A 17057-nucleotide genomic window follows, 5' to 3' on the forward strand; every position below is an offset into this window, starting at 1 on the left:
TATAATCCCAACCTATTCTATGAGTTTCACATGGGTGCACAAAGACACTCCACTGATCAATGTTGGCAGTTTAAGTACTAGATACAGAATCTAATTGATAGGAATGCCATTATATTAGATGGTCCAATAAACCAAGCTCCACAACAAAACATCAATGAGAATCCTCTACCTGTTCATAACGAAAGAGGAAACGGACCAACAGTGAACATGGTTATAAGAGAGGAATCCGACTTCAACCCTTTAGTGCTGATAGCTCCCATAGGGTCAAAAGTCCGAGTCCACCTTGCAAAGAATCTAGTAATACCATATGTTAACGTTATCCCCCGACACACCGAGAACTCCACCTCATTGCTACTTAGGATATTTGGTCTGACCATCTATTATGATGACCAATTTACAAGTTCCACCATTCGACGTCTACTCATCATTCCATACACATCTCCTAACCCTTAGAACTGATTTTTTGGTCCATCTCTTCACATACCTTACACTTCATCCTCACGACCACCACTCATCATTCCCTGTACCCCATCAACCTTTCAAGCAGCTTCTTCAACCACTTCTACAGCCAAATTACAACCACCACCACTCATCTTTCATGTAAAACCCAAATCATCCCCAATAACCATACACTCTCCCAAACCCTTCCCATGTAATTACAACCAGGCAATCCCATTAAGCTATGAGACAAGCATTATCACCTCAGTAAGAGTAAAACAATGAAAAAAGTTATGGTAGTAGATATTGGTCACATAACCAAGACAGGGGCACGTCACAAGACATTGGGAAAAATGGTAAGGGTCAAAAAAAGGAAGAAGTGGTAGAAGAGAATGGAGAAAAGACGAAAAAGAAAGGAAACAATAAAATATTTGAGGAAGACATGTTAGGACAAGAAAAAATAGAAAAGAAATTGGAACCTAAAATGACAGACAAAAAGGCAGCAAACTTCATCAAACTCATTCACAAAAGTGAGTTCAATATAGTGGAACAGTTGAACAAGAACCCTGCACAGATCAGTATCGTGGGTCTCCTGCAAAACTCAAAGAACATCAGCAGGCACTTTTAAAAATCTTGAGTGAGTCGCACGTACCGACAATCACTTCACGCACACAACTAGAATAAGCAGTAGGAAAAATCATAGCCTCCAACTCAATCGTTTTCATAGAAAACGAACTAATTCAGGAAGGACACAGACACATTGAACCACTAAACATCATGATTATATGTAAAGGCATGATGGTAGCCAGAGTACTAATCGATAGCGGCTCTGCCTTGAATGATTGTCCTTTAGAGACCTTCCGCAAGTTGAATGTAGATTGGTCCCATGTCAAGCCCAACAACAAAGTAGTCTGAGGAGTTAACAGCTTAAGGAGAGACTCTTTGGGAGAAATTGATTTGCCAATTACTACCTGCCCTTGCACTTTTGAAGTTACATTTGAGGTCATGGACATACCAACAACATTCAATCTTCTATTAGGGAAGCCATGGATTCATATTGCAAGGGCAGTACCATCTTCTCTACACCAAAAGGTCAAATTCATAATGGGGCAAAAGATGATATCAGTTCTAGTAGAGAACTTAATCTCAGTTGGTCGAACTCCAAAAGTACTTTTCATAGACGTGAAATTGACAAAAACAAAGTAAGGTACCACTTTTACCAATTCACTACTGTCAACCAGGTCGAAAAAAGGAAAGAAAAGGGCAAAAACAGAGTTGTCAAAGGCAAACTTATTGATCAAACGGATAATGAAAGAAATTGGCTACCGACCCAAACAAGTGTAGGGCCGGAAAGAAAGGATAGAACCACTTCAATCGTCGCAAGCAAGCACACCCCTTACTTTGGTCTCAACTTTAGACCTACAAAAAAGGACATTACCAACATGAATGACAAGAAAAAAGAACTTCGATTAGTAAGAAGAAAAAATTGATAGCCAAATGTCTGGAACCTGGGCAAAGTCCCTCATATCAGTGTTAGTTTCCCAAGGTCGCAAGTCAAACCCAACACCTTACCTGAACAACTACCATAAAAGCCAACAAGGAAGCCAAAAACTATAAGTCTCAAACCAAAATATGTACAGAAAGACTCGATTGTTGAGTCACAACTCTCCTTTGTGAATGGCGTTGATATTCTATTCAACGGGAATTCTGACGAAGCTTCACAAGAGACAACAAGAGAACCCGCGTAAGCGGAAGTTACCACGAGTAACAAAAATAATTCACCATTTCCAATTAGCATTGACTAAGCATCAGTTGTCATTCCACCCAACTGAGAGTTAAGCTCAGTCCAAACAACCATCAGTCAGAAGTGATGGTCATCCCAGAATTGTCCAAACAATCACTTTCTTACCTCATCTACCCCATCAAGGAAGGGGAGATTCGAAACAATTGAGAGGAATTCCCTATCACACTTAAGGTTGCTGAAGCCTAAAAAATGTCGTTAGGCAAATCCAATTTGCCCAAGGATCATAACGAGCTCTCGTCCTTGGGTAAAGACTATTTTGAGGGCTCCTTATATTTACTAATGACTTTGCATGATTACTCTTCTTATTTTAGATGTCTGAAAAATAACACTCAAAAATCAAAAAAATCAAAAATTCTTCAAAAAATTAAAAAAATCAAAAAGTCTTCAAAATCTCAAAAAAATAGATATTTCCAAAAACCAAAAAAAGAGTTTTCTCGAAATTTAAGAGATTTGTCTCAATCGAATGAACTTTTGGACATAACGGAATATGAAAGGGATGAGTATGACTTTGATCTCAAACTTGACTTTGACCTCATGAGAATCGAAAAAGAGTTTGAGGACGAAGTAGAATACTTTCTAAAGAAATCAAAAATCTTCTAGAACGACATGAAAAACGTGTTCAACCAAATATTGAAAATATAGACTCAGTTACTTTCAGTATTGAAAATGACCCACGTGTTGTAAAAATCGAAGCCTTTTTAATATCTCAGTAGAAAGAAGAAATGATCACACTACTTCGTGACTATCAAGACATCTTCGCCTGGTCCTATATAAATATGCCCGATTTAGACATAGACCTTATTGTTCACAAATTACTAATCGCTCTTCGGAGCAAATCGATCAAGTAAAAGTTGAAAAGACTCAAGTCAGAATAGACACTTAAGGTCAAAGATGAAATAATGAAACAATTCCAAACAGGTTTCCTTACAATGTCTACATATCCCGAATGGTTAGCCAATATCGTTTCGATACCGAAGAAGGATGGGAAAGTGCGAATGTGTGTCGACTATCGAGATTTGAACAAAGTCAGTTCTAAGGATGATTTTCCACTACCTCATATCGATACTCTAGTCGATAGTATAGTAGGGCATGGCATATTATCATTCATGGACGATTTCTCCAATTACAATAAGATAAGAATAGCAAAAGAAGATCAAGAAAAAACAACATTCATCATACCCTGGGGTATTTTTCATTACAAAGTCATGTCATTCTGGTTCAAAAATTCTAGGACAACCTATCAACTTGCAATGACGACCTTATTCCACGACATGATCCACAAAGAAATGAAAGTTTATGTGGATGACATAATCGCTAAGTCCAACTTGAAAGAAGACCATTTGATAAATTGGAGAAAATTATTTAATCAACTAAAAAAGTACAGTCTGAGGCTTAACCCAACAAAATGCATTTTTGGGACAACGTTAGGCAAATTGTTAGGCTTCATCGTCAGTACAAGAGGTATTGAGATAAATCCAACAAAGACCAAGTACATTCTTGAGATGAAAGCACCAGCATCAAAAAGGGACATTAGAGCATTTCTGGGTAGAATATAGTATATCAACAGGTTAATCGCATAACTCACACCTATCTGCGAACCAGTCTTCAAGTTACTCAAAAAAGATGTACCGAAAGCACGAAACGAGGACTATCAGGAAGCCTTTGACAAGATAAAAACATATTTACTCAATTCATCAATCTTGGTTCCTCTTACACCAAGATGACCCTTACTAATGTATATCTCGGTGTAAGAAGCATCTATGAACTGTATACTTGGGCAACATGATGAGTCAGGTGTTCTAGGCATCTCAACGATTGCGCCATTACCTCCTCAGCTACTCAACTATGCTTATCGCTCAAATGAACCCTATTAGAAACCAACGCTAATAGGTCATACCGTAAAATGGTAATTAATGTTATTTGAGTTTGACATCACCTATGTCACTTAAAAGGCCATCAAGGGACAAGTTATTACTGACCACTTAGCAAAACATCCATCACCTGATTATGAGCAATTAAAGACAAATATCCCAGACAAAGCCATCCTATTGACTGAGGTCGAAGACAGTAATGAAAAGCTAGGCTGGAAAATGTACTTCGACGGAGCTGCAAATCAGAAAGAAAATGGGATAGGGGCAGTTTTGATCAAACTAGATGGATATCATGTTCCAATCGCCATCCGACTAAAATTCCAATATTTTAATAATGAGGCAGAGTACAAAGCATGCATAATCGGTTTGAAGGCAGCAATCGACCTGGAGGTGGATGAAATCGATGTATTTGGAAATTCAAGTCTAGTAGTCTATCAGACAACTGGGGAATGGAATATTCAAGAACAAAGATTAGTCTCTTACCATGAATATCTTGAAGAATTAAGCTCAAACTTTATCAGGATCTCATTCACCTACATGCCTCGAACAAAAAATTAGTTTGCAGATGCTCTAGCCACGCTTGCTTCTATGATCAATATTTTAGAGGACTTAGTCATCGATCTTGTCAAAATTGACATCTAAGACAAATCAGCCTATTGTTTATCGGTGATATAGCAGAGCCTAGGAAGAAACCATGGTACTCAGATATCAGTGCATACTTAGAAAATCAAACCCTCCCATCAAATATGACGGCAAATGAACGAAGAACCATCTAGAGATTAGCAGGTCAATTCTTCTTATTAAGTAACGGGACTTTGTTCAAAAAATCGCATCACAAGATTCTCTTTCGTTGTGTTGCAGAACCAGAAACTAAACAATTGATCGAGACTGTACATGGTAGGGTCTTCGGACCTCACATGAATGATCACATACTCGCTAAGAAGATCATGAGAATGGGATATTACTAGACGACAATAGAAAGTGATTGTTACCAGAATATTCATAGATGCCATCTCTGCTAGATCTACACTAATAAGATCAATGCTCCACCTTCGAAACTGCACATCATGACTACCCCTTGGCCCTTCTCACTCTGGGACATGGACATCATTGGACAAATTTCACTGAAAGTTTCAAACGGACATCGCTTCATCTTGGTCGCTATCGATTACTTTACAAAATGGGTAGAAGTAGCTTCTTATGCCAATGTCACAAAAAGCAGTGTGTTGAAGTTAGTTAAAAACAATATCATCTGTCAGTATGGTCTCCCTAGCGGAATAATAACCTAGAATTCCAAAAATCTCAAGAACAAAAACATGGAAAAAATGTGTGAAGACTTTCAAATCATTCATCACAACTCTGTACTTTACAGGCCTAAAATGAACGGAGCAATTGAGGCTGCCAACAAGAACATCAAAATAATCATCAAGAAGATGGCAATCACATACAAGGATTGGCACGACAGTCTTTCATCTTTCACGCCTATCAGACTTCATTTTTAACTTCTATTGGGGCAACTCCGTACTCGTTGGTATATGAATGGAAGTAGTCTTACCCGTCGAGATTGGGATTCCCTCCATCTGAATCTTAAAAGAAGTAGAGTTAGATGAAATAGAATGAGTTCAAGTTCAGTTCGACCAACTGAATCTGATAGAGAAGAAGCGTCTAGCAGCTATCTATCATGAGCAAATTTACCAATGACAAATCACATGTGCTTACAACAAGAAAGTCAAACCTCGAAATTTCTCACCAGGAGACCTTTTCTCGAAAAATATTCTACCGATCCAAGAAAATACTAGAGAAAAATTCAGACCAAACTACGAGGAACCATTCATTATGCAAAAGGTAATGATGGAAGGAGCTCTGATTCGTATAAAAATGGATGGACAAATCTTCCCTCAACTGATCAATGCTGACACTGTCAAGAAATATTATGTCTGAATTCCAACCCTGAGATGACGAAAGGCCATTTTTGTTATCCTAAAAATACCTATCCAACCCTAGTCAGCCATTCTAAGTCATCACGTTTATTTATTAACCTAAAATTAAGGCAAGCCAACATTACAAACAAAATTAAAAAAGAAAAAAAAATGGGGGGAAAAGATAAAAAAAAATAGAAAAATCAAAGCAACAAACTTCTGGCCTGCATGAGGAAAAACAGTGAATGGCTAAAAATAAAAATAAATCAAAAAAGTCAAAAAATCGAACACTTGATCTTGAGCTCAAGTCAAATTTTTAGCTTAAACAAGTTCGAGAGACGTTGGGAGGAAAAATAGATCACATTTTCGAAATAAAAATAAGCAAACCCATGTTTAGCCTATTCCAAATAGACCTTAACCTTTTTTGTATCCTTCCATTATCCTTAAACCTAAGCCAACGTTTCGTCCCACCAAAAGTCCTTTTAGATCAAGGAATGTTCTTAGGCCTCACAATGACGATGGTAACACCAATGATCTTGCAACTTGATCCGGACCTCAAGTCTTATCAATCGTTGGAAGACTCGAAAGGGGAATCCAGATCAGATATTCGAAAAAAAAACATCTTGAAGTTTAGAGTAGCTGATCTCGCGACTCAACTTGAGTTTTCAAACCACGAAAAGTCGTCACCAAACTCAAGAAGAGAATCTAGATTGATCACTCAAGAAAGAGCGACACTACAAGAGTAGAGTCGCCGGCCTTGCAGCTCAACTTGGGTCACCAAGCCATAAAGACATAGAGACTCCAAGCAACAATTGTAATGTAAAATCTAAAAAATACAAGCATAGCCTGAAAGGGCATAATAAAAGCCTGAAAGAGCGCTATGAGTAAAAAAAAACTAGACTATGGCACGATCAAAGCCACCGGCACCCAAAAGGGCATCGATATGCAAAAATGTGAAAACTGGGTCTGGTGAAAATCATAACTGGCACCAGGGTCAATAAGGGAAAATTAAAAAAAAAAAGTAAAAAAAAAAAATAATGATAATGAACTCCTAGCCCGCATGAGTATAAACTGTGAACGATGAAAAAATTTTCGAAATCCCAAGTCTCACGCTCAATTGATATTCACCCAGTACTAGGGCACTAGGGATGACTCTAAAAGAGTCAAAGAGCTACCAACATCTATATCCTCGGTAGTTGGCAAAAGTATAGTCATCATCAAAGTAACAAAAAAATTTCAAAAGTTTTCATATTTTGTATCTACGATATTTATTTGACAAAAACAAATCGTAAAAATTCAAATGTTTTCAAAATTATTATTTTGGCCGATGATGAAAAATCTAGGATTTATTCAAACTTCATGTTTTCAAAGTAATAGATACATCTAAGACCAACTAAGTAAAAAAGCCTATTGTCTATTCATTTCAAAAAAATTCAGATTACATTTTTTGCTAAAAAATACAAAAAAAATATATGGTGCCAATCACACGTCTCGACGAGAAATGAAAAAAGAATCAAGTCTCTCTTCCAAGGTACGAATTCTGGCGACTTGTCCCACCATCACCACCTCAACATCTGAAGCATCACAAATCACTAGATAAGATGAGAAAACATCAAAGCAAGCCTCTTCTGCAGATCATTGATCTCAGTCCTCAAGATGGAGGACTCCTCAAAGACTCAAACTAAGCTATCTGGGTCTTCAAATCATTCTCACAACGTAGCCAAAGCTTCTCGATCCACTTGTGAGATACCCTCATCTCCTCAAGTGGTTGAAGAAACGAGAACAAGAAGACCTCACTTGAATCGAAAGCTTGGCACAAGCCCTTTCAGCAATCTATTGTTGTATCCAAAGTCGATAATTTTGAAAAAAAAATAGCCAGGAAACACATGGTGATTGAGAGTCGCCACATTCTTCTAAGTTTTCTCTAATCGATCATGCAACTGCCACGAAGGAGGAGAAGGAGAAAAATCACAACCAACTCACCTAAGTCTCCATGAGTTATTATGCCTTGATCTTCACCTGCCTCAACACGTGAAGAGGGATGTAGTAAGTAACCCCAATCAAACCGATCAATATGGAAAAACAATTCTATGAAAAAGAAAGAACAAGCGAAACCGAAAGTTGGAAGGTACTTAACTAACGCACCTCGCCCCCAGGCATATCTTGCAAACCTTCGGACCAACTCAATTTGCCACCAGAATGAACATGGAGCTCCCTCTGTTCATTAGAACTACTAAATTGACATGGACATTAAAAGGACGATTAATGGTCGCAGTTAAAGCCAAATGATCAAAGAACTAAAATTACACAAAAATAGAAGTCAATTCAAGCCACAATGTTTCAAAATTCAAAACGTTTCAAAAAATAAACAAAAAAAACATTAAAAAAATAAAAAAATAGCATTTTTGCAAAAAGTCGAATTCAAATTGCCCAAGACTCGTTAGAAAACTCCCATTTTAAAATCTTTTCATCAAACAATCACAAATCCAAGACCTCACATGAGCTACATGCCACGAGGTCGAGGAAAATCAAAAGGCTCTCCGTATCAAACCCCATGCTTGGGTAGTCACTTCTTATCATCAAATTCATCAAACTAAATCGATGTTTTCAAAACTTGTCTGAGTAAAATCCTTGGGCCCATACAAACCAAGGTTTCGTCTATTCTTTGTACTCAATTCCTACAAAGAGATGCAGTTGTAGACACCCAAATTTGATCGGGCCCTCGACATAAAATGCCCCAAAATCCATAAAAATTGAAATGGGCCTTCAAAGCCCAAACCTTCAAAAATTTATATTTCTTTCAATAAAAGGCCTAAGGCCCTTCCCACGGAGCTCATGGACTAAAGATTCCTCACCACTCCTCTCATCTCTCAACCCATCCCAACCCTAATCCAAATCCATTATTATTCAACCCACAACCCATTACTATACCCATGCCCAATCATTCTACCCAAACCCAAGCCCACTAAATTTAACCCAACACTATGCCTATTCAACTCATTAACTATCCTACCTAAGCCCAACCATTCTACCTAAGCACAATTCTCAATCCAAGCCAAAACATCACAACCAATCACCTAAGATCATCAAGGTAGGACATATGTCACCACCTCAATACATCTTTCTCATCCAACTACCTACTACCATCACCTTTCTCTAAAAATATCATCTACCCACACATCAACCCATACACCACATTATTCTTTTAAAACTCATTTTTACAAATCAAACCCACACCTTTCTCTCTAATTAGCTCTTCTAACATTCCATCTCCACACCCCTTTTGATACATGTCACCACCATCTTCACCCTCCCAAAATTTTATCAACCACCATCTTACTCCCTCATTCTTTTAAACCAAACACCACTCATCTTCACCTTACCAAACACTCAACCCATCAACCTCTTACGCCCCCATTCTCTCAACTAGACACCACTCATTCCCCTTCACCTAACACTTAATCCAAAGGGGTTAAAGGATCCAACCCATTTACCCATTTACACAAATGCCCTCTGCCACCTTCAATTTACAAATACTTTTTCTCACAATCCTTAAATCATTCTATTCCATTTCATTTTTTCACCCAACTCTACCCCTAAAAATAACTCTCAAAATTCTATAAATCCTCTCTCATTCTCAACACAACCACCCAATGAAAAAATACATCCCCACTAGAAAAAGAATATAGAAAATACTTTCCCAATTCTCTACTCTCACTCTACTCACTAATCAACCTTAACTCTCCCAACTTATAAACTCAACTCTCAATCATCAAAAGTCTAACACCATATCACATCAAGATCAAGACAAAGAAGACTCGTCTTTTTGAAGAATCAAAGAAGATAAAGTCAACATCAAGGTAGGTTTTGGACAAAACACCCCCTTCTCTCCCGTCCAACTTTCCCTCTTCTATTTTCCCCCTTCTCTACACTTATGCACACGCCACAAAAAGCTTAAGCCATCAATAGCCTTTTTTTCAATAAGGGAGCCCTCAATGGTTTGAACTAACATCGAAGTCTCTCGTTCGAGGGTACATATCGAATGTAGCTACGTGGTTTTCGTCATTACGACAGCCACATCTACGATGGTTTGGAGTCGCCACCATTCAAGTTGTAAGTGGGTGTTAATGGTCACCCGATGTACATTTTTTCAAAAAATGACATTTCAGCCTTAGTGACTTGAGATGGATAAGGAGCTAATCTAATCGAACCTAGGGATTTGGGTAAGCGGCTCGGTTGGAGAAAAGGGAAGGGGTTAGGCACCCCTTTCTCCCCACCAAGTGGCGGTAATCTCCACATAATTCGATCATTTTATAATAATAAAGAAAAGGGAAAATAAAAGTGCCACGTATGTATGTACCCTCGATAGGGATTCATTTTTGACTTGATCATAGGGTCATTTCATCGATGGAAATGACCTTTTTAGACCTTTAGTCATGGGATCCATTCATACTCAACCCATTTAAAATAAAATAAAAATAGGGAGGATGATAGAAGAGGGAAAATGAGAGGGTAGAGAGAGAGAAGGAGGGGGTGTTGGGTGCACCCACCTTGTATCCTTAATCCTCTTTTCTTCTTCTTTTGAGTTCTTTTGAGTCCTTAGTGAGTTGAGAGTAAAGTTTTTTTTTTTAGGATATGATATGAGAGAGTAGTGGGGATGAGTAGAGAGAGTAGATTTTTTCTCAGGGAGACTTGGTAACTATTTTTGGGATGAGAGGGAAGGTATTTATAGATGTTTGGAAGATGTTTAGGGGTATAATGGGGTGGTGAAGAGTTGAGAGAATAGAGAATGGCATGGGTATTTGGAGTGAAAGGTGTGAAATTTAAAGTGGAATGGAGGGTAAATGAGTAATGAGTGAAAATGAGTGAGGTTTATATCCAAACGGGTTAGATCCTACCCAAATCCATTTGGGTAGAGTATTTGGTGAGATAAGATGAGTGATGATTGATGGGGGAGTGGGGGTGTAAGAGGGTTATTTAGAGGAGGAGTGTTAGGTTGGTTGAAGAGGTAGGGTGTGTAGATTTAGGACAATGGGTTGTGTAAGGCGTTGGTAGGTTGATTTTTAGGAGGAGAAAGGGGATGATGCCATGTGGCAATCATGATGAGAGGGTGAGATGATGAGATTGGTTGATTGGTTGATGGGGGTTGTTTGATTAAAAAGAAGAATGTGGATTAATTGGTTGATGATGAGGGAAGTATGGGTTGAGGTGATTTCATGGGAGTGTTTTAAGGAAAATGATGGGTTGTGATGTGGGTGGTTGTTGATGTTAGATAATGGTGATGGATTAGGGTATGGGTTAAAGTGTGGGTGGTTGATGATGTTAGAGGATGGGGATATGTTAGGTTAGGGTAAGGTATGAGTTGAGGTGATTTTGGAGGGAAGTGATGTGGGTTAGATAGAGTATTTAGATAATGGTGATGGGGTAGGTGATTAGATGAGGGAGGTGAAGGGTGGTGATGACATGTGTCATCTTTTGATATTGGGAGTATGATTTATTAATGTGGGTAGTGGATAATGGTTGGGGTAATGGGTTGGATAATGAATTGGAAAGGTTTATGGGCTTTTAAGTATTGGGCTTGGGTTTAGGAGGATTGTGGGTCATTTTGTCTTGATTAGGATTGGTTTTGAGTGGTATATTTGAGGGAAGGTAGGTATTAGGGCTTAGATGACATGGAGTTAATTTAGGTTAGGGGGTTTGTGAATTTCGAAACGGAGCGGTGGAGGATAGGTAAAAGGTAGATATCCCGAGTCTCACATTTTTTAATTTTTTTGTGTTTTTTGAAATTATTGATTTGATCAAAAATGCCACGTGTTGGCAAATCGGGCTTTTTAGGCCCGTTGGAAAGTTTCATCAATCCTTCAATCATTCTTAAATATAAAAGACGAGGCGGTGATGTTGAACACGTGTGGGATGGGTCACAACCCTTCTTGTGGGTCTCTTAGACCATTGGGAGGTCTTAGGGTGTTGATTTACTTAAGATTGCCATTTTTTAACATTTTGGGCTTTCGAGGCCCGTTGGCCTATTTTGTTGGAAAATCGATATTTCGAAGGGAGCGGGATAGATGGGTGCATGTCGAATCTTTTTAGTGGACCTACTAAACCATTGAGAGGTGTTAAAGGCTTCGATTTGACAAAAATGTTAGATTTTGGTGCTTCGGGCTTTCGAGGCCCGTTGGCTAATTTTATTAGAAAATTACTATTTTTGGGCCCTTTCGAGTGAGGGCCCGTTCAAATTGGGGTGTCTACAGCTGTCCTTCTTTGCAGGAATTGTGTGCAAAGAACTGCAAAGAATAGACTAAACCCCTATTTGTATGAGCTAGACGAAAATTTACAAAACACGACTTCAAATTATCGGTTGAATTGATGACTTTTGTAGAAAATGATTACTCAAGCACGGGGTCTGACAGAGTTATCTTATTGATTCCTTGGTCTCAATGGCGCGGAGCTCGTGTGAGACCTTGGATTTAATGGAGGTTTGACGATTTTAGGTATTTCTCGGTTGTGCTTTAACAAATCGAAATTGAGTGCCACTCAAAAGGATTTTTAAGATTTTTTTGATTTTTTTTTTTATTTTTTTTTTTAATTTTTTTTTACTAATCCGTGCTTAAGGCATGGATAGCTTTTGATTCAGTCTCATCCATTTTTGAACCACGGACGACTCTGCCACTTCTTACATCCGTTCTAGGAACACGGATGGCGCCATTTTTATTTCAACCTTGTTTGAAGCACGGTTGTAATAAAGACTTCCCTATCCGTACTGGTAGCACGGACCAGTACGATTTCGAACGTTTTAAATCCCGCACGCCTCCTCATTTTCGGTTTCTTCTTCGTTTCTTGGCGGACTGGTTTGGGATCATTTGGAGCGCTTGTGGAAAAGGTTCGAAACTTGGAATAGTTTGATTGGACTTTGTTTTTGTATTGAGGTAAGTTTTTTCTTGAAAAGATTTTTATCACTTTTCCCCTTTCCTTCCTTGTTTGATTCATGTAAAAATCTTCACTTTGCTTTAAACACAGCCACTTCTTTTGTTACCGCTTTTTGTTGATTTATTCATACAATTCTTGGAGTACTTGATCTTTATCATGTTTTGAAACAATATTATCGATTGTTGCCACCTTGCCTTGCTTGTTTCTTTTTGGATATACATGCATGCTCTGCTAATGGGTGGTGTGTTTGTGGAACTTCGGAGGGGTTGGGGTTTACTTTGAATGAGGATTTCTGTATGTTGGGGAATGATACGTGGTTTTGGGATGGGTTGTCAGGGAACGGATGGAATTGATTGAAGGATTGGTTGCACAGGTTGGGTGACCCATGGATGATGGACTGGTTGGGAGCGGGTGGGTATTTGAATTGGATTGAGGTGGTACCGTTTTGTTAAGTTGTAATGGACGTTGCTTAGAGGTAGGGAGGTGTAGTGGGACTATCTTGCAAATGTGGGTGGTGAAGTTTGGAGGTTTTGGGATTGGGATTGTAGTCAAGGTCATGCATGGCGATGTAAGTTCAGGCTTGTTTGGGAGCGAGACTGTTGGTGAGTTCGTTGGGATCTTGAGCACTTTAGGAAGGTTGGGGCAGTTAAGGTATGGTTTTGGGAATTATTTTGAGTAAAGGATTGGTTAGTCTTGGTTATAAGTTAGGGGCTAGTTGGGATTGCTTATGGATTGTTCGGTCATTGGACTGCATTTGGGCTTTTAAGGGCCTGGTTTGGACTGCTTAGGAATTATTCGAATGAATCAATTTTTCCCTCATTTTTTTGTTGTCTTTGTCTTTTGATCCTGCTTGCTTTTCTTTCATACTTTTTACCTTAAAATGCGGATGTTTTCTGTTTTGCTTTGGGTTTTGTTTCTCTGTAAAGGATATGATTATGATGGTTCATGGGTATGAGTTCAGTTAGGTAGGACAAGTATTATTCAAGTTTGAAATGGGTTTGGCGGGATTTCGACCCGATTTGATTGGGCTTTGGTTAGATATGATTTGACTGGGTTCCATGGGTTAACTGAGTCGATTGGGTTGATTGAGTTGATTAGATTGGCTGAGTTGATTGGGTGGACTTGGTTGACTTCGGTTGAATGGGCTGACTGAGTTGACTGGGTGGTTTGACTGAGTTGGGTAGGTTGACAGTTTTAACTAGGTTTGGTAGGTGGACTCAGACTTGACTGGGTTTGACTGAGATTTAACTAGGTTTGGTTGAGTTGGGTTGGTTTGACTCATATTTGACTGGGTTTGACTGAGTTGGGTAGGTTTGACTGAGATTTAACTAGGTTTGGCTGAGTTGGGTAGGTTTGACTGAGATTTAACTAGGTTTGGCTGAGTTGGGTTGGGTTACCTGGGTTTTGGGTGAGTTGACTGGGTTTTAGGTTGAGTTGACCTAAGTCTCGGTTGGGTTGGTTTGTTTAACTAAGTTGACTTTGGTTGACTGAGTTTATTGGGCTTTGACTTAGGTTAGATTGGACTTGACTTAGATGGACTAGGTTTGACTCGAGTTGACTGGGTTTGACTTGAGTTGACTGGGATTGGGTAGGTTTGACTAGAGTTGACTGGGTTTGGATAGGGTTGGCTGGGTAGGTTTGGCTTAGATTGAATTGGTTTAGACTGGGTTACCTCGAGATAGTCAAATATGGCACTTTCCTTTGTCGGCTCAGCGTCTTATTATTTTGCAGATGGGTAGAGAGCGGAGGAGTCGTGTAGCGCATCAGTCGTCAGACGAGGAGGAGGAGGCAAGGCCCAGGACCCGGGCTCGTTTTGCTTTGGGATCGGGGGTGGTGACAGAGTATGGTTGGTCGAGACAGCCATCACGGAGACCCGATTCGACTTCAGTGGATGACTCTTCCTCCTATAGTAGGGCGGATGAGGCTAGTAGTTCTCGGAGTGGTCCGGCTGAGGACTTGCCCGGCAGCAGTGGTTGGAGAGGCAGACGTGGTAGTCGAGGCTGGGCAGATAGGGCCGTAGGTGTCGGTAGAGTTGGTAGAGAGGTTCCCAGGGTTGAGATCCCTACGGAGGAGAGTGAGAGGATTCTGGATACCTCTCTGCTTCGTAGCCTGGGGAGGCACGTATCGATGCTTGTCCATTTAGATATCCCTACCCCATATCCTTCAGCGAGCTTCAGAGGGAGGTGGAGCGCATTTCTTTCCACTACTGCCCTATTTTCTGACAACATCAGGACACAGTTTGCCATAGTGGGTTTTGGAGCCTTCTTGCAGATACAGGCTTTCAGAGCGGATCGTCCTCTATTTCTAGCCATGATAGAGAGGTGGTTTCCAACGACCCATTTATTTCACATGCCGGAGGTTGAGATAGGCATTCGGCCTTCCGATTTCATAGCGATTACAAGCATTGCTATAGATGGAGAGCCTCTGCCACTTGCCATGATGTCTGTCCAGGAGGTGGACGAGCTATTGGGCATCACCAGAGTCCCTGCCTCCATGGTGGGGAAGATGGGGAGGATCAGTACAGAGGTGCTAATGGGCTTACTGCTGATCGAGAGAGAGGACGGAGCTCCGCCCACTTATAGAGAAAGATCAGCCCGCTTCGGTGACCGTGACTTCGACATCATTTTTCGCATCTGCTTTCTTCTCCTCATTGGTAGTTGCTTCTTTTTGGATGATGATTCTTCAGTTTCTACCACCTTTCTCTCGGTCATGTACGTCATTGATCACATCGAAGACTTTGACTGGGGGAGCCTCATATATGGTACCATTTTGGCTGGGCTTGATCGAGTAGTTGAGGGCATCACTGCGCCTCGTGGAACAGGCATCTCCACTCGATTCTTTTGGCACTTTATTGAGGTAAAAGATATTTTCTTTCGTTTCTTTTCAATCTCCTTTTCCATATCTCGTTCACCGTTTGACATTCTGCATCCTCTTTTTCAGATTTTTGTTCATGTGTATTTCCCATTTTATCTGCCTACCCGTCGTCATCCCAACGAGGGTTATCAGTTGGGCGCATTCTGGGCTACCAGAGACGCCAGGGCGATTAGGAGCAGTCCTAGGAATGCTCGGGCCCATATTGATCGATGCCGACTTCGAGACGTGAGTAATCTAGCATTTTCCCTTCTATTTGACCTTGACGTTATCCATATCTGTTATCTGACTATCTCTTTTGCAGATATTTTCTGTTACTTTGTGAGATCTGTCCCGTACCGTTAGCGGGAGGCAGGAGGTGCAGAACGCCTATAGGCGTAACACCAGACGACAGCGCTACCCCTATTTCATCGACGAGCAGAGATACACATTCTATCTAGGGGAGCGTCTATTTTTCCAGCACGACGGGAGCCTTCGCGTCCCTGTCGCTCTACCTAAGCCTATCTCGGGTGCGATGACGGTGGATGAGTATCTTACCCAGGCGAAGGGCATAGATGCTGCTGGGCTGGTGAGAGGGGGTGACTATCAGGCATGGTTCTGAGAGGCCTCTATTGGGTGCATCATGCCCGATGTCACTGCCAGAGCAGGGATCACCGAGATCGGAAGGGTCCTTCTTCAGGAGTATGCTGTCATGGTACACATTCTATCACTGTCTCTCTTCCTTATAATTTTCTGCGTTCCATTATATCCATGTCTCACCTGATCGATGTTTTTGTTCTCAGGCCGATGATCTTCGTCGCCTTTGAGAGGGCTATGACGTTATCGAGGCTCAGGCAGATAGGGTAGTGGAGATGGAGAACAGGTGGAGGGCCTCTAGGGCTAAGGTGGAGGAGCAGGCCGCTCGGCTCGAGGAGCATGAGGCTTGCATCGAGGCCCAGGCAGCTCGCATCCAGGAACTAGAGCTAGAGGCAGCCATGCGGGAGTCTCGTTTCCAGGCCAAGATGGTATGTCATTATTTATTTCTTTTTACTTTTCCTATGTAGATCATAGCATATTTTTCACCTGTTGTGATTGATTTTCTCGTGATCTTCTCAGGATTACTATCGATTCCAAGATGGAGCGAGCACTTCTGCACGGCCTCCGACATCTCCCAGGGTATGTATTTATATTTAGTTGTCTGTTTCTTTGCATATCATATATATATATATATATATATCACTGCCCGTA

At 40.4% G+C, this 17057-nt stretch overlaps 1 protein-coding gene across 1 annotated transcript; it reads left to right on the plus strand.

The window, feature by feature from the left end:
* Positions 1-14690: 14690 nt before the first annotated feature.
* LOC147394429 (uncharacterized) lies at positions 14691-16431 on the plus strand. The gene is made up of 3 exons (XM_086453296.1): positions 14691-15815; positions 15900-16062; positions 16157-16431. Exons 1-3 carry the CDS (start codon positions 14691-14693, stop codon positions 16429-16431), a joined length of 1563 nt encoding a protein of 520 aa, XP_086309422.1.
* The last annotated feature ends 626 nt before the right edge of the window (positions 16432-17057 follow it).

This window comes from Akebia trifoliata, chromosome 9, assembly GCF_017979445.1.
Source record: "Akebia trifoliata isolate Shusen 1 chromosome 9, ASM1797944v1, whole genome shotgun sequence".
In the NCBI taxonomy this organism is placed as follows: Eukaryota; Viridiplantae; Streptophyta; class Magnoliopsida; order Ranunculales; family Lardizabalaceae; genus Akebia; species Akebia trifoliata.